At 45.0% G+C, this 25,066-nt stretch overlaps 1 protein-coding gene across 6 annotated transcripts in view; it reads left to right on the top strand.

The window, feature by feature from the left end:
* Positions 1 to 25,066, top strand: part of SPAG16 (sperm associated antigen 16) — a gene marked incomplete at its 5' end in the record, with an annotated part of 730,962 nt that overhangs the window by 503,200 nt on the left and 202,696 nt on the right. The window contains 2 exons of one of the 6 annotated variants that reach the window (XM_084643192.1): positions 12,291 to 12,385; positions 12,970 to 13,566. The exons of the other annotated variants lie outside the window; for them this stretch is intronic. Coding sequence (XP_084499318.1) covers positions 12,291 to 12,385; positions 12,970 to 13,027 — 153 coding nt within the window. The 3' untranslated portion in view covers positions 13,028 to 13,566. Of the gene's footprint in view, positions 1 to 12,290; positions 12,386 to 12,969; positions 13,567 to 25,066 lie in introns of those variants that run through there. 6 annotated transcript variants of the gene reach the window in all.

Below are 25,066 nucleotides of genomic sequence, written 5' to 3' on the forward strand. Positions count from 1 at the left end.
TTATTGAAGCTTTCTGCTAAAAATAGGGTCCAATTCATAGTATGAAGAATTAACTAGTAACAAATATATTTTATTTTTTATTTTGTTCTTCACTTGTAAATAATAGGTCTTGTGTTTTTAATCCCTGGCTTGGATGTGCAAGGAACTTCTGAGTCACAATGAAATATGGAATAAATAACAAGCTGCTGTGAATTATTGGGTTATAATTCCATGAAGAAGTTCTGGTAGTGTCATAAACCATAAAAGCGAAGCTTTATGTTTGTATAGTCATAAGAGTGACTGGCCTGAGTCAGCTGACCCGGGCCAGCTGTGGGTTGTTTATCCTTGTGCTGATGTACCCAAGGAGGTGAGTGGGTCTGGGGGCAGGGGCAGAAGGCATGGTGGAAGAATGGATTTGGGGAGAGCTGAGGAGGCAGAAGAATTAGTTGTGGATTGTCTCTCACTAGTTTTCAAGTCTGTCAATAAGGTATTTTCCAGGTTGCCTGCACGTGCTCCTCTGGTCCTGTATGTTACTTTATATTTGTGGATTTTATTCTTGCATCGTTTCCCTGCTCAGGATCTGACCTGTGCCTTCCAACATCTTCTCTCCTCTCTCCTTCAACTTTCCTAGGCTGCGACTTCCCATTTACCCCTGTGCTTGCCCACATATTTCCTTGGGTGCATGACTACCTGTCTACCTATTTCCCATCTAGCAAGCCATTCACTGCTGACCCTCCCCTGCTTCAAGTGCCTATGGCTTTGTTGTTGCCTTCTCCATCTCAAGGTTCCTAGTGCAGACTCCTTCTCACCTGTTCAGCAGACAAAAGCTGTGTCTCCCTTCCTGCTTTCCCTGCTACCTGTAAACTGGTGTGGCTGTCCTTCCACATCAGCCTCTAAGGAAGCCAGCCTCCTTGCAGTATGCTCTGCTAGAGTAGTCTCCAAGCGAAGAAAAATGGTGGGGGAATTAGTGGTTCTCAGTTGGCTTTAGCCTTCAAGTGGGGCGTGGCCATAAACAGTCTGGGCTCTGGCCTGCAACCAGAAAAAGCAGAAGAGGTTTATTTGCCCAGCATTTAAGCAGGGCAGGGTAGGAAACAGTCAAGGCTCTGGACTACAGTCAGGCAGAGTGATAGCAGAGCACCCAGCAGAGTCTATGGAGCTCCGGCAGGAGTGTCCGAGGAGCGCAGGCCTCCTGGTCTAAGGAGGGGGAGCACTGCTACCTCAGTGGTGGGGTTGCAGTGGGGACTTGGGCCCACCCAACTCCACCTCGTCCAGCCCAGGGCCCTAACAGTGGCGGAGTGGTCCACCACTGGGTCAGTGGGGATCCGCCCGCAACACGTTGATTTTGTATCAGGCCAGCTCTCAACCATACTGTTATCTGGTTTCCCTGGGCTGCTTCCTATTCTCCCCCTCAGGCATACTTGCATCCAGGGGTCACCTTCAGTCTCCCCAGGGTACACCGCCAAGGGTAGCAGTAGCAGCTCCTTAGCACTGGGAATGGCAGAACTCTCAGGAAGCTCACGCAAGCCCTCAGGGCAGCTGCGGTTCTCTTTGGCGTCCTGCTCCAGCAGCAGGGAAGATGTGTCTGTCTTCTTTGGCAGCTCCTCCTTAACTGAATTGCTAGGCAGGCCTTTTATACTTCCTCTTCCTGTCCCTCTCCTCCGCTTTCAGCGTGCAGGATGTGGTCCTCCTAGCTTCGCCCATCGGGTGGCTTGTGGCTTTCCCTCTGCGTCCACCTCTGAGGGAGGACATTCCTCCTTGTTACATACCACATTGACTGTTCCCTACCATTCTAGTGGCTCCTACTTCACTTCCTCTTTTTCATATATTACTAATAACAGAACAATTTCCCCTGCGTGTCTGGTAGCTACTTTTGGGCCAGCCGTTTCAACCATTGAGAGTGGCTGAATCTTGTAAATCATGGCTGTGACAACTCACTTATAATTATGGATGACGGATGGTCATAGTTCAGGCATGAAGCACCGTAAATCACAGTTTGTATCTGTGTGTGAAGCCTCCCTTTGTTGTAGCACAGATGCTGATGTAGGGTTGCATGGGGAACAGAAGTCATAGAGGGAAATGTGGGAGAAAACTGATATGTTACCAAAAGAATCAGATCTTATCAATTAAAAAGCCATTGTATTAGTTTTACATTTACTGCAGGTCATCAGAAAATATTAAAGGTAATTACAGAGCTTTTAAAAAAGGTATAATTTAAAGTGTGTTAAGCTACAGCCAGGAGACACATCTGGTTGCAGATGTCAGTACGTTTTTATGCTCTTGTGGCTTCTGACATGCAGTATCTCTAGTAGGTATTACTGGAATGTTTAATGTCAAGTTGTGCTGATATGTCACTGATTATTTGGAAATAGAATGAGAAAAGCAAGCAGTATTCCTGTCTGGGCAGCAAATGGATTGACCTGAAGTTGAACTTTTTACCTACTGGCAGTGTATATCTGTAATGTGTGTACATGATATATAACAGTCCCCATGAGATTAATTTTTATGTCACCAATGTCACTTTCAAGCAAAATGGGAGCAAAGTTCTTTCAAAGGACTTGGAAAAGATCTGACTGAAAAATAACATTTTCATTGTCTTCTTGGCCCTGAAATTCTAATTAAATTATTGATTATGAAGTAGGCTGCTTTCTTAATAGTTTTTAATTTAGCAATTAAAGCAAAGTAAGTGATTAAAGATGGAAGGAATTGCAAATACAATCTCTGAAAGGTTGCTTTTAATTTAATCACTTTATTGGAAGAAGCAAGGAAAAAATAAATTAGTCATCAATTAGTAATTTTGTGTGTGTGTGTGTAAGTTTAAATATACCCATCACATTGTCGCTAGGTGCAGGTATATCAGTTAATGAAAAAAGTACAACATTTATTATTTGTACTGTGGTAGTATCTAGAAGCCCTAATCAGGGATCAGGGTCCCATTGTGTTACACACCATACACACACAGAACAAAAAGGCAGTCCCTGCTTTTGAACAGCTTACCGTCTAATTATGAGACAAAAGGCAACAGGTAGACACAACGAACAGGCAGGGGAAGCCCAAGGTAATAATGAAATGATTATATACAGCTTAGTAAGCAGACCTCACGGCATACCCACTGCCTAACTATTGGAGAGTTTATTTGTGGACAGTATTGCAAGGCGAGTTTTTAGGAGAGATTTGAAGGAGGACGATGAAGTGGCATTTCAGATGTTTATATGGAGCTCCTCCCACATGAGGGGCCACATGGGAGAATGCATGAATGTGCTTGCTGGAAAATTTTCCAAATGGGCAATCCACATTGGTATTACTTGCAGAGCAGAGGTGGGAGCTGACATATCACCGTTGTTTAAGAGATAGCAGGTAGAGCGGGGATAAACAGGCAAGACAAAAACTTCCCTGCATTCAGCAATAAAACATACATCCCTCCAAAAAGTAACAAATGTCTGATTAGAGGAGCCCTGTTTGTCATTTACATGAAGTCCCTTTGCACTGCTTTGACAGTATAAAGGGGCCTTAATGTAAATGAGAATCATGGGAGCAGACTGTACGCCCTCCCCTGAAGTTCTTCACAGTCAGGTTCTGTCAGGCCAAGAAGGGAAATGAATTTGAGTCCAGGACACACTGTATCACAGGACTTTTAAATCTAATGACTTCTAGTTTATGTACCTCAGCTCTTCTCAACTTTTGTAGTGGTTCATGCCCCGCCTTTGGTAGTTGGGACTCAAACCATTTAGGCCATGTCTGTGCTGCATCTGAGACCAAGCGTCCCAGCCTGGGTCCACAGACTTGTGCTAACATGACTCATGCTAGCGCTCTAAAGATAGTTGGGTAGATGTTACTCTGATGTTGCGGCTTAGGCTAGACTCTCAAGTCCAGCCCCTCATGCACACTCTACACACCCCACAGGTTTCGGACCCGAAGTTCCAACCTGAGCTGCTATGTCTACACAGCTATTGTGGAGTTCTAGTGTGAGTCCCACAAGTACAAGTCTGTGGGCCCAGGCTGGGAGACTTGCTCCCAGATGCAGTGTACACATGCCCTTATAGCTCAATAGTGACATCTTAATGGCACATGGAAACAAATAGGAAGCCAGTGAAATTTTTGGAGCACTGGTGTAATGTTTCCTCAATCTGGGACAGTTTGGCAAGCAGGCTCCCATATTCTGTATCAGATGTACCTCTGGGAGATCCTGAAGTGTATTCCAGTAGTCCAGTCTAGAGGTGACAAAAGCATGGATGACAATGCACATCAGGGAGAAATGGTTGCACTTGCTAGTTTTAGTTTATGTAAAAAGAGATATTCTAGGAGTAATTGAGGATCCAGACATAGCCCATCAGTATGATCTTTATGGACATATGATGGTCAAAGCCCTTCAGAATGGGTAGATACTATTCCCACTGTATTCAGTTGATGCTTTCCCTAGATAACGAGCATCACCCATGTCTTATCTGGATAACCTCAACTAGTTTGCTCGTATCCAAATCTCACTCTTGACAAGGCATTGAGAAAAGAGACACCTCACTGTTAAGGTATGAGGAAAGATACCTAGATCTACATATCTTCTGTGTGCTGATGGCTCTGCAACTCAGACCACCTCGCTACCTTTCCCAGTGGCTTCATAGATCCATTGAACAAAACAGGTTACAGAAGGGAGCCATGCACGAAAGATTTTTGTGGTGGATTACCCTAGAGATGGTTCACCCCCGTGCACCTCATCTCCGTTGCCAAATAATGTGAAGGGAGAGGACTAAGGAATAGCCCTACCTCCTCCCCTTCCTTTTTGGAGTGATATGCTCCAAGGGAGCAATGCCCGTGCTCCACTGAGCACACATACTGCAATTTTGACTGGCACTTGCATGCTCCCCCAGGTTAGACCAATGACAGTCTCACCCACAGTGAATACAGCTATTAAGTTTTGTCTTTAGCACATCCAAAGTTTGCACTGTACCTCTAACTCAAAACCTGGACCATTATCTGACTAATCATATATTTTTCCCCATCCCAGCCAAACCTTTACCAAGCTCTTCAATTTTCAGTTTTTTAGTTATTAACTAGACCCCTGAACTTCATCAGGAAGTCTGAGGGAGGTGATGGCTGTAGCATGACTGAATTCTCAAAGAGAACCATAAAAAAGGAACATTATAAATCATTTTCCTTTCTAATAACAATAATGTTGAAAAGTAAATAATCTATTCTCAGGGAACAGCTTTCAGGCTGGGTAAATACTGAATCAAAATGTTGGTGTTTACTGAACCTGGAAACCATTTATTGCATCGTGTATAATATTACTCACTTCTAACCATTCTTGCTTAAGTAACAAAGATATTTCCACTCCAATCTCTCATACCTTTAGTATGTGGCTTTTTAGACTTTTTGTTCGTAGATCATTGACAGAATAGGAGTAGAAACACTGTGTTGTTGGAAGCAACTTGAACTGCAAAAGAGGCAAACGTTTTCTATCTCAAGCCGTAAAAGCTTCATAGTAGGGGTCACGCTATCTGGAGAGGCTCACAGTTGTGAGTGTCTACCTCAGAGCCAACACCCCAGACTGATAGTATGGTCTATCATTAGATTTCACCAACCCAGTAACAAATGTGAAATCCCAAAGTACTTATAACGGAGTCACAGGCATTCCCCTGGTCACTCCAGTCTATCTTGCCCCCCAGGCAAGTGGGACTTAGTGATAAGTGGTCACTTACACCAAAAAAAATCGCAAAATATTCAGATTGCTCCCAGTCCCAAGAGACCAGTCACTTACCCCAGATCAACTTGTATCTTTGATCTCACACCAAGGACAAAGCCTGTAGCCAAATCTGTAATAAACTAAAGGCTTATTCACTAGGAAAAAGAAATGAGAGTTATTTACAGGTTAAAGCAAGCAAGCATATATACATAAGTGTGTTTGCCTTTGATGCAAAAGGTGACTGAGTTATAGTAGTCTGTCAATGCAAAGAGTCTTTTGAGACTAACCCATGTCAAGCAGCATGGGGATCTCTATGCTTATGTTTAGGAATCTTTGCATTTCAGAATCCAGACAGAATTGGGGAAAGTTAGTTTCTCCTTGTCAGACATTTATATCCCCTCCACTCCAGAGACCACACTGATGGGATGTCTTCAAGTGTCAGTTTCTCCTTCCTGGAGGGAGTTAAGAAAACTCTCAATATTACTTTATGCCATGTGCTATGGAGTTATAAGTGAGATCAATATATGCAGCATCCTACAAGCATTTTATAGAGTCTAAACACATTCTTATCAATATAACGTCTAATATCTGTTTTGATAATGCTAACCCACAGATAAACAAGACTGGTTTCCAGATATGCATATGTCTATGTTTATGTCACGGAGGTCCTGGAAGTCACAGAATCTGTGACTTCCAGAGACCTCCATGACATTCTCTGATTCACTGAGGGAGGGGGACGCTTCAGGTGAGTAGCTGGTGGTGTCCTGTTTTCTCTTTGGGAAATATGATCACCCTGCAGCTGCCGTGAGCAGAAGGGGTCCCCCCTGCAGCTTCCAGCTGCCATGCGCGCAGAAGGGGAACGACACAGCTCCCAGCCACCACAGTAGCAGGGGAAACCATGGAGCCGCAGCTGCAAAAGTCAGAGACAGGTCACGGTTTCTGTGAATTTTTGTTTATTGTCCGTGACCTGTCCATGACTTTTACTAAAAATAACCATGACAAAATCTTAGCCTTATCTGTGTATTTGTAAGTATCCAGGGAGGCTTGGGGATTTGGCATGAGCTGGCTGGCACCTGATCTACCAGCATCACACTAGGGCTGGCTGAGCATTTTCTTTTTTTTTTGATAGTTGAAACTTTCCATGGAAGACACCCGTTTTCTGAGCAGCTCTGTCCCATTGCACTAATTATTAAGAACTTCTGAAAACATGAGTTTGAAAGAGGATTAGGTCCCTATTATTTATTTCGTATTTGTGCTACAGCAGTTGTTCACACTAGGTATTATCCACACAGATAGGAAAACACAGTCTCTTCCCCAGAGAGCTTACAATTTAAGGCTCCATTCCTGCAATTTATTCCTTCCGTGCAGAGGAACTCTCTTGCCATCCCTGGGGCTCCACACAGGTGCATTGAGTCAATTGCAGGATCAGAGATTAAGAAGACAAGAAACATCTGAAGGGTGGGGCAGAGGATTAAATCTACAAGCAAAAATTACACCTATTTCCCCTTGAACTAGTCAGCTTGTTGGCTGGTTTTGTGTAGGTCTCATGAGACAAGCTAGACTTGAGGAGGGATTTGAAGGAGAGGGCTATGGCCTCTTGGATCTTCTTCAGAGACAGTGTCCCACGCATGGTTTTGGTGAATAGTGAGCAATTGCAGTGACAATCCAAATTTATTGAGTTCTGGCCCTTGATCCAAACAGCATTTTGCAAATGCAAGTGTGGTACACGCAGAATTGTCATTGTTGCAGAGACTCGGAGCCAGCACTGTGCTCTGACACCCTCAAACTCAGGGCATAGAGAAGAGTTCATCAAACTTTGTGGTTTAAACACAGATTTCTCCCACCCGTGGTTATTAGATAACCACAGATCTCATTTTAATCAGTATGATGCAACACTGTTAAATATGAACACTGTTTTCAGAAGCAGCATGGCCTAGTATATAGGTCACTGGATTGGGATTTGAGAGGCCTGGCTTCCATTCCTGGTTCTGCCACTGGCTTGTGTCTCGACTAGGGTTGCCAACTTTCTGATTGTAGAAAACCGAACACCCTTGCCCCACCTCTGCCTCGTCCCTTCCCTGAGGCCCCACCCCTTCTCCAAGGCTACGCCTCCCCACTCACTCCATCCCTCCTCCCTCTGTCGCTCGCTCTCCCCCACCCTTGCTCACTCGCTCATTTTCATTGGGCTGGAGCAGGAGGGGGTGAGGGCTCCAGCTGGGGATGAGGGCTCTGGGGTGGGGCCTGGGATGAGGGGTTTGGGGTGTAGGAGAGGGCCTGGGCTGGGGGTGGGGCTGAGGGGTCTGGAGTGTGGGAGGGAACTCCACGCTGGGGCAGGTGGTTGGGGTGTGAGAGGGGTTGCGGGCTCTGGGCGGCGCTTACCTCAGGTGGCTCCCGGAAGTGGTGACATAGGTGCAGGGGCAGGGGCTAGGGGCAAGAGGCGGAGCAGGGCCTGGAGCAGCACGCAGCTGCATAGGGCACCAGGAAATGTGGTGCCCCAAATTTCCTGGTGCCCTACGCAGCTGCGTACTTTGCATATGGGTAAGGACGGCCCTGATGGCCTAATTAATACATGGAAACTTCTGTTTTAGAAGTCATACTTCTTCCCCACTCACTCTTTCTTCCATTCCTCCAGTATGAGGCCTGGAGAGTGTGAAATTGGTGCAAATGCCAAACCGGACTGGCTGGTAAGCATGGAAGGGGCAGGACAAAGCATATAAGGTAGCATCACTCCTGCTTCATGCAGTGGCATGCTAACGGTTTCAGGAGAGGTGTGGGGAGTAACAGGGAGCAGCTGTTCTATACAACATTATACTCTTTGAGGCCAACAGATGTTCCATTAGAAAACCCACTGGGAGTCCATAGTGCTCAGAGCAAATCTGACACCTGCTCCACAGCTTCCCGAACAGAGGAGGTAGTGTGTAGTTGGGCCACCCATGGTAACTTGGTTTCTGAGCAAGTTACAAGGGGGAGAGCTGTCTGTGCAGATGCCTTGAGATCCCTGGATGTCCCAAGATCCTGGGGGCAACTAATAGTGGCCACCCCAATTATATACTGTAAGTACATGATGTGATTAAGAGAGAGCAACAGTTTCTTTCCAAGTTTGACTTTCCAGCCACCAACAGGATTGTACTCTAAACGGTGATATTAACACGTTAACATACACTGCATACATGTTCTGGTGCCCTCTAGTTAACTGCCTAGATAACTAACATCATCACTTGCCCCAGGACTCCTTCATTTGACTGTAACATTTCCTGAGGTGCGGGTGATGCATTAGAATCACTTGCAGAATTTTCTGTGTCTATTTTATCCTGTTGTGGGAGGCAATGATAGGCTTCTTAGTTTTCATGGCACAATCAGACATCTCTCTCTCACACACACACATACACACACACACTCACCCTCCACCCCCAAGTCAATCTCTGTATCTTTCCTGAACATACCTTACTCCCAGACATGCATACACACACAATCCAATGTAGCATCCAATTGTGAGTGCTCTAATCCCTTCATCATTGCTACCTGAAGCTGCATTGCCATCTCTCACTTCTGCATCAGTTTGAAACCTGGTGTTTTCAATTCAGCACAGCAATCTCAGAGCTCCACTTCATGAGTGCCTAGTAGGTGATTGCAGATTTAGGATGGAAGAATACGTTTTAACAGGAGAATTGCAGTATGTGGCTTGATCTCTCAAGTTCAGAACTCTGACAGTAGCTTTCTGCAGTACTACTTAAAACTAATTGTTTCAGGACTTGAAGTGTAGTGGCACAAAACACAGAAGGAATGAGACATTGCCAGAAAGGTGCCACTGATTAATCCACTGAGACCTGACGGTTCCTGAATTGTTTAGAGCAGCTTTCAGATACAGAAAGGATCTACTGGTAAACTCTGGTTTCAGATCGATGGTTTATTCAGCATTTAATTTTCTCCAAAAATATATGGATATGTATCTCATTTTTATTTCCCTCTCTTGTGGCCTGAACCCAGGATTTCTGCCTGCAAGGGCATTTTAGGCTAGTGTTTTGCTAATGATAGTGCTTTACATGCCAGTCTCTCACTCAGCTGATTGTTCTGTTTTGCTGTTTTGTTTTGCCCTGAAAATGTTTTGTAGAGAAGAAATAATCTTTCAAAGAGAACAGACATTTGTCACACAGAGATTAGAAACATTGGGACAAAACTGATATGCAAGGAGCACAATTTAACCATCTGACAAAGCCTGTGCACATGATCTTCCACTCTTGGTGACTAGAATAAATATCTGGGCCCTGATTCTCTGTTCTGGCCAAGCTACGTTCAGAACAGGAATGGGTGTTCAGGGTATGTATGCAGAGGTGATTTATAACACCTTTGGCCCTCCCTGTATTCTTAGCCCGGCTCAGGGCGTACTTTAATTTAGGCTTAGCAGCAACGATTCCAAGGTGCTGTTTTGGTAGCCATAAATATTTAGAGGGGGAAACAGTATTCAGCACTGGAATAAGGGAATGTGTGTAGGCCTAGGCACACCCCTCTGCCCCCCACACCTGCATAATCCCAGTGCCATGGGCCTATCCATACACACTTGGAGTGGCAGAGAAACCCCACATCTCTCCTAACAGGCAAGGACAGTACAATGGGGACTCCTCCCCCACAACCCCCGCACAAAAAATAGCAGCATTTCCTTCTGATAGGGTTGCCAAGTATACACCCAGTCAAAAAGGGACCCTGCCAGCTCCGGTCAGCACCGCCGACTGGGTAATTAAAAGTGTGGTCAGCGATGCTGCAGGGCTTAGGTAGGCTGGTCCCTACCTGTCCTGGCCCTGCACTGCACCCCAGAAGCGGCCAGCAGGTCTGGATCCTAGGCATGGGGGCCATGGAGCTCTGCGTGCTGTCCCCGCCCTGAGCACCAGCTCCACACTCCCATTGGCTAGGAACCTTGGCCCCATCCCCCAGCCTGAAGCCCCCTCCTCCAGCCCAAACCCCTCATCCCCAGAGCCTGCATCCCCAGCTGGAGCCCTTACCCCCTCCTACATCCCAACTCTCTGTCCTACATCCCAACTCTCTGTCCCTGCACCCTGAACCCCTCATTTCTGGCCCCACCCTGGAGCCCACCACCCGAGTTATAGCCCTCACCCCTTCCCACCCCAGCCCAGTGAAAGTGAGTGGGGATGGGGGAGAGTGAGCCACCGAGGGAGGGGGAATGTAGTGAGCAGGGGCGGGGCCATGGGGTAGGAGTGGGGTAGGGGGCAGGGCCTCAGGGAAGAGGCAGGACGAGGGTGTTCAGTTTTGTGCGATTAGAAAGTTGGCAACCCTACCTTCTCACTGGGGAGGCAGGGGTGGCAGCAGAGGAATCCCTAGCACTTACCTCAGCAGCTGACATGTATCAGAGTGCATGCGTGGGTGGCAGGGCAGGGCCTACTACTTTTTTCTTTTCCTGCTGTGCACAGAATCCTTTGCTGGGCTGGTGTTGATGGACCTCCTAGAGCAGTGGCTTTGGACATTAACTCCTCATGGAACTGCATGAGGCATTCACCCCCTCAGAGACAATATTCCAGGGTGACTGCAGATGCAGGCAGGTGTCCCAAGTGCAACCACTGCAGAGACATGTCTTTAACCTTTGCTTCATCATGCTGATAGCTACAGGCTTGTTTTTTAAATGAAAGCTGAGAATCTGACATAATCACATGACTCCAGAAGTCAGGGTACTAGGCCTATAGTGTCTGTGTCTTAATCATCTGGCAGCATCAGAGAATCAAAGGCCAGAAGGACCGCCAGGTCATCTAGTTTAACCTCCTGCACATCACAGACCACTAAACCCCACTAAGCCTTGGTCTACACTAGGAGTTGAGGTCGAATTTAGCAGCATTAAATAGATTTAACCCTGCACCCATCCACACGATGAAGCCCTTTTTTTGATTTAAAGGGCTCTTAAAATCGATTTCCTTACTCCACCCCCAACAAGGGGATTAGCGCTGAAATCGGCCTTGCTGGGTCGAATTTGGGGTACTGTGGACACAATTAGACGGTATTGGCCTCAGGGAGCTATCCCAGAGTGCTCCATTGTGACTGCTCTGGACAGCACTCTCAACTCAGATGCACTGGCCAGGTAGACAGGAAAAGAACTTTTGAATTTCAATTTCCTGTTTGGCCAGCGTGGCAAGCTGCAGGTGACCATGCAGAGCTCATCAGCAGAGGTGACCATGATGGAGTCCCAGAATCGCAAAAGAGCTCCAGCATGGACCGAACGGGAGGTATGGGATCTGATCGCTGTATGGGGAGAGGAATCTGTGCTATCAGAACTACATTCCAATTTTCGAAATGCCAAAACATTTGTCAAAATCTCCCAGGGCATGAAGGACAGAGGCCATAACAGGGATCCGAAGCAGTGCCATGTGAAACTTAAGGAGCTGAGGCAAGCCTACCAGAAAACCAGAGAGGCAAACGGCTGCTCCGAGTCAGAGCCCAAAACATGCCGTTTCTATGATGAGCTGCCTGCCATTTTAGGGGGTGCAGCCACCACTACCCCAGCCGTGTTGTTTGACTCCTTCAATGGAGATGGAGGCAACATGGAAGCAGGTTTTGGGGACGAGGAAGATGATGATGATGAGGTTGTAGATAGCTCACAGCAAGCAAGCGGAGAAACTATTTTTCCCGACAGCCAGGAACTGTTTCTCACCCTGGACCTGGAGCCAGTACCCCCCAAACCCACCAAAGGCTGCCTCCTGGACCCACCAGGCAGAGAAGGGACCTCTGGTGAGTGTGCCTTTTAAAATACTATACATGGTTTAAAAGCAAGCATGTTTAATGATTCATTTGTCCTGGCATTCGCGGCTCTCCTGGATGTACTCCCAAAGCCTTTGCAAAAGGTTTTTGGGGAGCGCAGCCTTATTCCATCCACCATGGTAGAACATTTTACCACACCAGGCCAGTAGCATGTACTCGGGAATCATTGTAGAACAAAGCATTGCAGTGTATGTTTGCTGGCATTCAAACAACATCCATTCTTTATCTCTCTGTTATCCTCAGGAGAGTGATATCATTCATGGTCACCTGGTTGAAATAGGGTGTTTTTCTTTATGGGACATTCAGAGGTGCCCGTTCCTGCTGGGCTGTTTGCCTGTAGCTGAACAGAAATGTTCCCTGCTGTTAGCCACGGGGAGGGGTGAGGTATGAGGGGCTAGCCACGCGTTGCGGGGAGGCAAAATGTGACCTTGGAACGAAAGCACATGTGCTATGTATGTAATGTTAACAGCAAGGTTTACCATGAAAGAGTGTACCTATTGTTCTATAAAATGTGTCTTTTTAAATACCACTGTCCCTTTTTTTCTCTCCACCAGCTGCATGTGTTTCAAGGATCACAGGATCTTCTCTTTCCCAGAGGCTAGCGAAGATTAGAAGGTGAAAAAAACGCACTCGCAATTAAATGTTCTCTGAGCTCATGCTGTCCTCCCACACTGACAGAGCACAAATGAGTGGAGGCAGACAATGTCAGAGTGCAGGAAAGCACAAAATGACTGTGAGGAGAGGGAGCGGACTGAAGAGCGTAAGTGGCGGGCTGAAGAGAGGGCTGAAGCTGAAAGATGGCGGTAATGTGATGAGAAGAGGCAGGATTCAATGCTGAGGCTGCTGGAGGATCAAACTAATACGCTCCAGCATATGGTTGAGCTGCAGGAAAGGCAGCAGGAGCACAGACCGCTGCTACAGCCCCTGTGTAACCAACCGCCCTCCTCCCCAAGTTCAATAGCCTCCTCACCCAGATGCCCAAGAATGCGGTGGGGGGGCCTCCAGCAACCCAGCCACTCCACCCCAGAGGATTGCCCAAGCAACAGAAGGCTGGCATTCAATAAGTTTTAAACTTTTAAAGTGCTGTGTGGCCTTGTCCTTTCCTCCTCCACCAGCCCTCCTGGTGCTTCCCTCCTCCACCACCCCTCCTGGGCTACCTTGGCAGTTATCCCCCTATTTGTGTGATGAATTAATAAAGAATGCATGAATGTGAAGCAACAATGACTTTATTGCCTCTGCAAGCGGTGATCGAAGGGGAGAGGGGAGGGTGGTTAGCTTACAGGGAAGTAGAGTGAACCGGGGGGAGGGGAGGCGTTTCATCAAGGAGAAACTAACAGAACTTTCACACCGTCGCCTGGCCAGTCATGAAACTGGTTTTCAAAGCTTCTCTGATGCGCACCGCGACCTCCTGTGCTCTTCTAACCGCCCTGGTGTCTCGCTGTGCGTAACCATCGGCCAGGCGATTTGCCTCAACCTTCCACCCCGCCATAAACATCTCCCGCCTTACTCTCACAGATATTGTGGAGCGCACAGCAAGCAGTAATAACAGTGGGAATATTGGTTTCGCTGAGGTCTAACCGAGTCAGTAAACTGCGCCAGCGCGCTTTTAAACGTCCAAATGCACATTCAACCACCATTCTGCACTTGCTCAGCCTGTAGTTGAACAGCTCCTGACTACTGTCCAGGCTGCCTGTGTACGGCTTCATGAGCCATGGCATTAAGGGGTAGGCTGGGTCCCCAAGGATAACTATTGGCATTTCAACATCCCCAACAGTTATTTTCTGGTCTGGGAATAAAGTCGCTTCCTGCAGCTTTTGAAACAGACCAGAGTTCCTGAAGACATGAGTGTCATGTACCTTTCCCGGCCATCCCACGTTGATGTTGGTGAAATGTCCCCTGTGATCCACCAGTGCTTGCAGCACTATTGAAAAGTACCCCTTGCAGTTTATGTCCTTGCCAGCTTGGTGCTCCAGTGCCAAGATAGGGATATGGGTTCTGTCTATGGCCCCACCACAGTTAGAGAGTCCCATTGCAGCAAAGCCATCCACTATGACCTGCACATTTCCCAGGGTCACTACCCTTGATATCAGCAGATCTTTGATTGTGTTGGCTACTTGCATCACAGCAGCTCCCACAGTAGATTTGCCCACTCCAAATTGATTCTCAACTGACCGGTAGCTGTCTGGCATTGCAAGCTTCCACAGGGCTATTGCCACTCGCTTCTCAACTGTGAGGGCTGCTCTCATCTTGGTATTCTTGTACCTCAGGGCAGGGGAAAACAAGTCACAAAGTTCCATGAAAGTGCCCTTGCGCATGCGAACGTTTGGCAGCCACTGGGAATCGTCCCAGATCTGCAACACTGTGTGGTCCCACCAGTCTGTGCTTGTTTCCCGAGCCCAGAATTGGCGTTCCACGGCATGAACCTGCCCCATTAGCACCATGATGCCCACATTGCCAGGGCCCGTGCTTTGAGAGAAGTCTGTGTCCATGTCCTCATCACTCTCATCACCACGCTGACACCGCCTACTCGCCTGGTTTTGCTTTGCCAGGTTCTGGTGCTGCATATACTGCTGGATAATGCGTGTGGTGTTTAATGTGCTCCTAAATGCCAAAGTGATCTGAGCGGGCTCCATGCTTGCCGTGGTATGGCGTCTGCACAGAAAAAAGGTGGAATGGTTGTCTGCCGTTGCTCTGACGGAGGGAGGGGCGACTGACAACATGGCTTACAGGGAATTAAAATCAACAAAGGGGGTGGCTTTGTGAGAAACAGAATGGCCCCCTCAAGGATAGAACTCAAAACCTCAAGGATAGAACTCAAAACTGGGTTTAGCAGGCCGTTGATTTCATGCAGGGAGGGAGGAGAAAATGAATACAAAACAGATCTGGTCTATTTCTTGTTTTGATCCATTTCATCTATCTTTATACATCTTGTTGGCAGCAGACTGTGCAGTACGACTGCTAGCCATCGTCATCTCCTGGGTGCTCGGCAGAAGACGGTGCAGTATGACTGCTGGCCATCGTCTTCTGCTGGCTGCAGATTCAAAGACAGTGCACTGCCGGTAGGACTGAATCACCATGAAACAAAACTTAAAAGGGAAATGACTTGGCTGAATCACTCTCATGTTTGCCCAGGCGCCCCTGACCTCATCGTGGTCGGTTAAAAGAGCACCCAGGACTACGTCGACGATGGCTACCAGTCATACTGCACTGTCTGCTGCCAAAAGGCAATAAACTGTTGCTGTGTAGCAATGCAGTACCATGTCTGCCAGCACCCAGGAGACATACGGTGACGGTTAGCTGAGCGGGCTCCATGCATGCTGTGGTATGCCATCTGCACAGGTAACTCGGAAAAAAAGGCACGAAACGATTGTCTGTCCTTGCTTTCATGGAGGGAGGGAGGGAAAGGGGGCCTGACGCTATGTACCCAGAACCACCCACGACAATGTTTTAGCCCCATCAGGCACTGGGATTTCTACCCAGAATTCAAATGGGCAGCAGAGACTGCGGGAACTGTGGTATAGCTACCCACAGTGCAATGCTCCGGAAGTCGATGGTTGTCTCGGTACTGTGGACACACTCCGCCGACTACATGCACTTAGAGCATTTGTGTGGGGGACACACAATCGACTGTATAAAAGCGCTTTCTACAAAACCGACTTCTATAAATTCAACCTAATTTTGTTGTGTAGAAATACCCTTAGTTACTCTTGTATTGAGCCCAAAGAACTGGATTAGAATAAAGTATTACAGCTCTCAGGAGACTTAACAGGCAAAGAACAGGAGGCACCAAGGGCTCCAACCATACCTCTTCCTAAGTGGTCATCACCCCAGTGTGACCCGCCCTTGAGGGGTGAGAACAGGAGTAGCATAGAGCTGCCATAGTTGGCTCTGCTGCAACATCGGGGGAAGCGCTAATTAGGCTTGTTCCCCAGTAAACAGAACTACCTCCTCTACAGCTTCGTTACGCTGAATAGTGTAAGAGGCTATGGAGCAAGATAGAATTGGGCTGCTAGACTTAAGTAAATGAGTAGATTTAGGGCCTGATGATCAAGTTGTTGCCATTGACACACTCATTGATTTCAGTCATGTAAATTGTAATCAATGTTATTTGAAGTCAGGGTGAGTTTTGACTATGTAGGGATGGCAAGGATCAGACATTGTGAGAGAAACACACCAGGCTGTTTTACACTGAAAAGGTAATAAAGAATAATTTTGGTTTTTTTCCAAACTTGATCCCTTCCTAGAATCCTTGTTCCTCTGCAGATTTGCTTTCCATTGGATTTTGCAGTGTGTTCCCTGCTCAGTTCCCTTTTAATCCTGCTATTGACAATTAACATTTTGTCAGTTCCTCCCTGAAGAAAGCAGAGACTCCAAACACAGGTTCCCCAACACCCGCCTACAGCCATAAATATAACCCACACTGACGGAGTTCACAGATGGAGTAAATTGGCCATACTCAGGGAGAATGCTGCCTTTCAGAGGCTGACTGAGGATCCCCTACAGTTGATCAATCTTAATGGCACACATACATGCCTCTATCATGCAGGTGTTTTAAGACCTGATGTCTTACATACAAATAGCTTTAGATCTTGAGGATTATATCACGCAAGAACAATAGTCCTGCTTTATACAGTACAACATGAATATGCCTCGGAGACTGACTGTATTTCTATTCTTCGGGCTTTTCTTTTGAATCTGGAAATCATGGGGTCCGTTAGTCTAAAGGATAAAAAAAGCATATTCTTGTATACGTTTTTTTCCTTCGGAATTTAGAATTTCCAGCAATGCAAGACTGGTTTTTGGTAGAAATGAGTAAGAATGGATAATGAAAATATTCTTATCAACTAAGGTATGCTTGTGCACACAGTTTTTCTGGGTATATTTTATTCTGCCTCTGGAACAGAATTCATTTGCAATAATATATTATTTTATCGTTAGTCCTATAGTGATAGAGACATTATCATTGGACACTGGATAATGAGAAAAACTGAAAATAGTAAGTAGCACTGATCCAAAATGGGTTGCTTTTGTGATTATAGATCACCATTGTCTGCTATTTGATTTAGATGTACAACTTTTAAAAAGATCAACTGTACAAAACAATCTAACCAAATGAACTGGTTTACATTACTCATTAGCCCCATTTATCAGTAGTAAATGGACAAATATTCCTAATTAGCTTGGTGTCCTCATCACACACAAGGAAATGGATAATAACAGTTTTGTTTTTTTTTTAATTGCCTATTTTCACATTTTTATTCCATTTTTAACCTGTCAAAAAGAAACAAATGTCTTGGTGGGGCTGTGGGGAGGATAACAAAAGTATTTACTTTTCTCTTTCTTTAGCTTCCTCTTAATTAACTTTTAATCTATGTTGTTACGCAGGGAGCAGCCCTTAATACTAAATGTGTCTAAAATGGAGAAGATAGTGAGTTAAATGATTTAGATAAACATCTGCCTAGCATAAAGGCATAACATTTACAAAATTAGGAAAAGAATGGCTGGCTGCCAGCATTTACTGACAGCAAAATCAAGATTTTGCTTTCTTTTTCTAGGAATCTTTACCCTTCTGTATATGAGATCATTCGGAATGAGCTAGGCCTCATATCCAGTAGTTTGAGTCACATGTTGGTTTTCGTAAAGGAAGTTCTCCATATGTCACAAAGCAGTTAGAGGTATTCTCAGGAATAAAGTTCAATATTTTGATCAGTTTTTGAATAGAGATCTTTTTCTTAATCTGAGAAAAGAATTAGAAGATAGACAGTATTCTTTGAGCTTCTGCATACTGTACTGTATAATGCTAATCCATATTGGTTGTTAAAGAATTCTGTTTCGATAAATTGATCTGTTTTTAGCAATTTAGAATAATCTTATAAAGTAATGTGCTGTAAAAATGGTATTCAAACAATTGCCAGTCATTTATTTTCAGCAATTTTCAGCTGTCAAAAATGGCACAATGACAAAAAGTTAAACTAAAACAAAACTTTTCTCTTAGATTTCTAATAGCCAGCTCAATCGATGCAATTGTGTTTGCGTACATTTCCCCCTGTAAAATAAAGAATAGGAAAGTGGCACAAGGCTGATACCCCTAAATTCAACTATCAATTAATACTACCACATATTGTAAACTAATGCATATAGAGCAGGGATATGCAAGCATAGCTCTTATATTGAGCATATGAATTAGGTGCATATAGGATTGTCTTCCACTACTTTGACCTCAGGATGCTGTTGTATAAGCAAGGATACCAACCTGGAAGGGTTATTTAGAGGTGAAAAATCCCCCCAACCCCATCTTATTGAGTTTGGGTGAGGTTTTGGGAGGGAGGGGATAGAGTTAGAGAATGTTCATTGCCTTAGCCAAATGTCAGCTTCACCATGTGTCGCCCAGGCTCTGCATCGATTATACGGGGTTCACAGATCACAATACAAAACTGTTTTCCCACCGAATATCTGCAGTATGCTGCTGCATGACTCCCCTTGCTGTCACTGTGCTGGGATGAAGGCACGACTAAACTGCTCTGCTAACTGAGCTTAAATATAAGCACAGCAAGGAAGCTGAACTCAACCACCTGGTCCCTCATGCCACAAATAGTGTAGCTAATCAAAGGAACCATTGGAGGTAGCAGTTTACTGGATGATCCATATTGAATTAAGCATGGTGAGGACGGTGAGGCTGGCGGTGGCCTGTGTGAGTTTGCTACAGTGACTTTGTATCTCAGAACAGGAGCAAAGTAACATTGTTCATCTGCAGGTGGAAGATGCTGATTTTTGAGAGGGCATTTGAGCCCCTCGCACAGCCACTGCTATCTAGAGTGGAGATGTGTGAACTGTTTGGTCTGTTCTTGACCAGAAGTGGAATTCCTGAAATAGCACAAAAAGAGACGACTCTCGTGCTATTTGTGACTTGGCCAAAATCAGGAAGAACTGTGACTCTCACGAGAAAGCCTGCTGGATTCTAGTGAGATTTCCAAACTTTGGTTAAGCACCTGTATTCAGGGGTTTCTGAATAGAATAGAACATCTGAATGGTCTGAGATATCCTTGGCCTGGATACAGCAGGAACAGCCATGCTACAAATCCAATAGATAGAATGGATTTGATAAAAGCAGACCACTAATACGATGTGTCTCCTCCCCCACAAAAGGGAGCGCTTGAAGGCTGCCTGCTAATGTATGGTGTTGTAGGAAGGGAGGACCATAAAACAATGGATAAAAAAACCTGAATCGGGCCTACTCAAAATAGCACTGGTTTCTTTTACCTTGCTGAGATCATGGGAAGGATGCTGCCATAAAACAGAAGGGTGCAGTTGTATTAGTGCAGGATTTTTCATAAAGCAAAACTAAGAAGTCTCATTCTGCTAACGGAGCATATTAAGGCCAGATTTTTAAAGGCATTCAGACACCCAAAGATGCAGATAGGCTCCTAACGGAATTTTCAAACGGTGTTTAAATCCCACTAGGCACCTTTCCACATCTTTAAGGAGCAGATTTTGAAAGATATTTAAATGCCTAATCTATTAATTCTATCTGGGTAGGCCTTCATTGACTCATAGGCCAATGGAGCCTGTGCTCTCACAGTAAATCAGGAGTAACTCCATTGAAATCATTGAAATTTGTCTAGATCAGAGTTTGTGATCTTATTTGATTTCCAATTAACTCAAACTAACTAACAAGATTTTAATTGCTACTGAGGACACTACCGATGTTTGTTCCAGGACACAAAGGCTGACATCTGTAGTATGCAAGGTCTTGGAAAAAATTTTGAAGGAGAAGATAGTTAAGGATATTGAAGTCAATGGTAAATGGGACAAAATACAACATGGTTTTACAAAAGGTAGATCGTGCCAAACCAACCTGATCTCCTTCTTTGAGAAAGTAACAGATTTTTTAGACAAAGGAAACGCAGTGAATCTAATTTACCTAGATTTCAGTAAGGCATTTGATACCGTGCCACATGGGGAATTATTAGTTAAATTGGATAAGATGGGGATCAATAGGAAAATTGAAAGGTGGATAAGGAATTGGTTAAAGGGGAGACTACAACGGGTCCTACTGAAAGGTGAACTGTCAGGCTGGAGGGAGGTTACCAGTGGAGTTCCTCAAGGATCGGTTTTGGGACCAATCTTATTTAATCTTTTTATTACTGACCTCGGCATAAAAAGTGGGAGTGTGCTAATAAAGTTTGTGGATGATACAAAGCTGGGAGGTATTGCCAATTTAGAGAAGGACAGGGATATCCTACAGGAGGATCTGGATGACCTTGTAAACTGGAGTAATAGTAATAGGATGAAATTTAATAGTGAGAAGTGTAAGGTTATGCATTTAGGGATTAATAACAAGAATTTTAGTTATATGCTAGGGACGCATCAATTAGAAGTAACGGAGGAGGAAAAGGACCTTGGAGTATTGGTTGATCATAGAATGATTATGAGTTGCCAATGTGATATGGCCGTGAAAAAAGCTAATGCGGTCTTGGGATGCATCAGGAGAGGTATTTCCAGTAGGGATAAGGAGGTTTTAGTACCGTTATACAAGGCACTGGTGAGACCTCACCTGGAATACTGTGTGCAGTTCTGGTCTCCCATGTTTAAGAAGGATGAATTCAAACTGGAACAGGTACAGAGAAGGGTGACTAGGATGATCCGAGGAATGGAAAACTTGTCTTATGAAAGGAGACTCAAGGAGCTTGGCTTGTTTAGCCTAACAAAAAGAAGGTTGAGGGGAGACATGATTGCTCTCTATAAATATATCAGAGGGATAAATACCAGAGAGGGAGAGGAATTATTTAAGCTCAGTACCAATGTGGACACAAGAACAAGTGGATATAAACTGGCCACCGGGAAATTTAGACTAGAAATTAGACGAAGGTTTTTAACCATCAGAGGAGTGAAGTTTTGGAATAGCCTTCCAAGGGAAGCAGTGGGGGCAAAAGATCTATCTGGCTTTAAGATTAAACTCGATAAGTTTATGGAGGAGATGGTATGATGGGATAACATGGTTTTGGAAATTAAATATTCATGGTAAATAGGCCCAATGGCCTGTGATGGGATATCAGATGGGGTGGGATCTGAGTTACCCAGGAAAGAATTTTCTGTAGTATCTGGCTGATGAATCTTGCCCATATGCTCAGGGTTTAGCTGATCGCCATATTTGGGGTCGGGAAGGAATTTTCCTCCAGGGCAGATTGGAAGAGGCCCTGGAGGTTTTTCACCCTACTCTGTAGCATGGGGCACGGGTCACTTGCTGGGGGATTCTCTGCTCCTTGAAGTCTTTAAACTACGATTTGAGGACTTCAATAGCACAGATATAGGTGTGAGGTTTTTTGCAGGAGTGGTGGGTGAAATTCTGTGGCCTGCGTTGTGCAGGAGGTCAGACTAGATGATCATAATGGTCCCTTCTGACCTAAATATCTATGAATCTATGAATACAGGTGTCTGTCTTTCTCATGGACCTGCAAAAGAGGACACAGGAAGGAAAGGAAGTGGCCACTTTTAAAAGACCTGGGCCCTTGGTGCTATATGCCCAGGCAGGTGAAGAGAGAGGAAACAGTACTAAGGCTGAGTATAAGCTGTGAAAAGGCCAGCAGCAATATAGTCCTCAGTGGCAGAGAGCGCCTGTGGAAATGCAATGTAAGGGCGAGCCCTAGGCTAAACTCCACTGGAATGTTTTGGACTGTCTAGGCCGGCATTTACAGTTGTGTTAGTTATTTCAAGTTCATTGGCAATTCCATCGTTATCCTCTCTCATGATTTGTATTGCAGTCTTGCACAATTTGATGTTGTACTAAAAAGCTAAAAAAACTTGCTAGCCCTCATGGTTGTGGGAAAAGCTTGGCAATGTGACCAGAGTGCACCCAAAAGGCTTAAAAACTAGAAGGTAAATAAAAATGACCCCCAAATTGTGTTTTAAAATATATCCGTTTTGGGGAGAGGGGGCACTATGGTTTTGGAACATGTGAAGTTGACAATAGTCTAGACAAATCCCCAGTGTAAAACTGGTGTAAGTGAAAACGGAATTGGGCCTAGACTTTCAGCACTGCTGTGTCATGGAAGCTCTGAAGTGAAACCCCACCAGTTCTTGCTGTACAGAGAATAGCATTGTAGGAAGAGGGAGTGAGGACACTGAAAGGAGACAGCTGGATGGTCAAGAAGCTTCAAATGGGCCTTATATATTATTCTATGTAGGTTTTTATACACACTCAGAAGCATAGTATCTGAGCACTGTTGTGCAGAACATTAAGCAGCATAACTGACATCTTCCTCTCCCCTAGTGTTATACTCCCAATTTTTAGAGGTCTGAGTGGGAGAGAGGAAAAGAAGAAGAAAAGAGATTGTGGAATGGAAAGACCTGATAGTTGTCTGAAATGTTTCATATTAATCTCAGGTGTATATGGATGGTGGGGAGATCAGTGAATTAGCAGAGGGAAGAGGTAAAAAAAACCTTGGTAAAGGGATAACATCAAATATAAAAGGGAAATACAAATTCAAGAATGAAAGTAAAAATGGCAAAGTTAAGCAAAATAGCAGGTGAGTGAGGAAAAGGGGAAGTGAAAGAGGTGAAGGGAAAAAGAAGACAAAAATTGAACATGATTTTTATTTTCTGTTTGCTACTAAGAAACCGAATAAAAGGCTCTGTAATAATGATTGATTCGTAATCTCTAGGGTCATCATCCTGACCCCCAATGCCACTTGAGGCCATCTTTAGACAAACCGTTGAAAAGTCTGAGTGAAGCAAAGAAGTTTTGCCTGGCAGAAAGAGGAATTGGTAATCAATTTCCTTCCTGCCAGGCAAGGCTGCTTTGCTCTATTCACATTCACTCCTCAATATCCTATCCACAGAAAGCTTCCAGACAGTACCCAGGGAGGGAGCACACTGATACCTGGGATTACAAATCAGTCACTTTGATTGTCGCCAGAGCCTGAAGCTGAACCCTGATGACACACAGTGCAATTCTTTTGTTCAATAGTTTAGTTGTTTCTGAGGGAGTATGAAGAGCCCTACAATTATTCTTTCATGACGCATTGTTATCCTGTAGCCGTTGCTGTGATGCATAGTGGGAGAGAATTCACACCAAGGGTGCTGAAAATAATAATTGTGCTCATGGCCCTTTTCCGCTGCACAGGGTTTTGTGGTTGTTCAGGAGCAGAGGGTCAGTGAGATTCACTGCAGAAGGGTAGAGGGTCTCATTTGGGAGGCTGCGCTCTCCCATGCACACTAGGACACAGACGTCACGTGTGTATCCAAGGAGCGCAAGTCCTGTGCAGACAGAATGCTGAGAACAAAGGTGTGTGCCCTGGGCATGGAGCTACAAACAGAAAGCAGGGGGCGGAAAGCCTTTGAAAAAAGTCCCGGACCCTTGCTGTTGTGAGTCAAATAGAAAAGGGGGACAATACTAGGTGTGATGTATAAGCTGTGCAAAGGCCTAGCAGCAGCATAGTCCTCGGGGACAGAGGGAGTCTGTGAAAAAGCAGCATAAAGAGAAAGAGGGGAAAAAAATCTTAGACTACTGGGAAGAAAGTATGGGACAGAATTTGGTGTCTCCTCCCCCAGCTTGCTGGCACCTGTGAAAAAGGAAAAAGACCATCAAAGGTGAGTTTTCCCCTCTGGGTGGAAGCAGAGGACAGACAACAACTTGCTGCAGCTGGTGGAATATTTGGGGTGTTCATCAGTACAGCTATTCAAATCTGCTCAGTTTCACTGGTAGTGGTTTAGGGGCATGAGGACTTGGGCAAATGACTGGTTGGATCCAGGGTCCTGTGTTAACTTAACCTAGCTATGGAGTCGATCACACCTTTTAACACATGTTAATCAGAAACGGTGGCCCTGCAGCAGAGTAGGCTGGAATGGGGAAAAGGAGGCCAGTGCTGTTAGCATATATATTTTTAACAGTCCTCAGCACAGGGCAAGGACTGTCTCAGAGCTTTTACTGGGATACAAAAGGGCTAAATAAAAATGGAAAAGAGAAATTATTAAAACTGTCCCTTGATAACTAAATGGTTGATCATAAATTGGAGTGTCTATGCAAATGAAGTAAATAATTAAAAACTCCAAGAACAGCATTGACTAGGTGGTTGATGGCTGGCAATTATAAAAGCTGAATTTTTAATATGCGTACATCTAAGGAGGCAGTAAAAATTAGCTGCCAAACTAATGGACTTGCCTTTCTTTCAAGGCAGAATTTTAATGAGAGCATTATTTATAGCAGAGCCCAAGAACGAGTGTACTCTTGCTTAGTCTCTCTTTTTTGTGTGTGTTCCCTGACACCTTATTCATTAAACTATGATCTTCTTTAGAGAAGAAAAATACTTTACACAGTGAGGAGCAAAGGTCACCTTGACCTCTGTAATTAGTCATGGTTCATATATTGTAAAGAGAGTTCCTTCTTTGAACAAATAATGTTTATAAAAGCCAGTTTGCAATATGTACTCATTTCATGCTGCTTCCCAGGTCACTGGCGTGCAAAGTTAGCTGAAGTGAAAATGAAGATAATGGGGTTCTTTATAGTACAATACTCCTTGTGCCACTGTGTCCTGTATGGTAGGTGGCATTACATCCTTGGGGACTATACTGGCCATTTGATGCATCAGGGGTGGTCTGAGCATGGCATTAGGAGACAAACTCCTGAATTCTAATTCCAGCTTAGATATTGGG

Source organism: Lepidochelys olivacea (genome assembly GCF_965140295.1).
Source record: "Lepidochelys olivacea isolate rLepOli2 genome assembly, chromosome: 11".
Lineage (NCBI taxonomy): Eukaryota > Metazoa > Chordata > Testudines > Cheloniidae > Lepidochelys > Lepidochelys olivacea.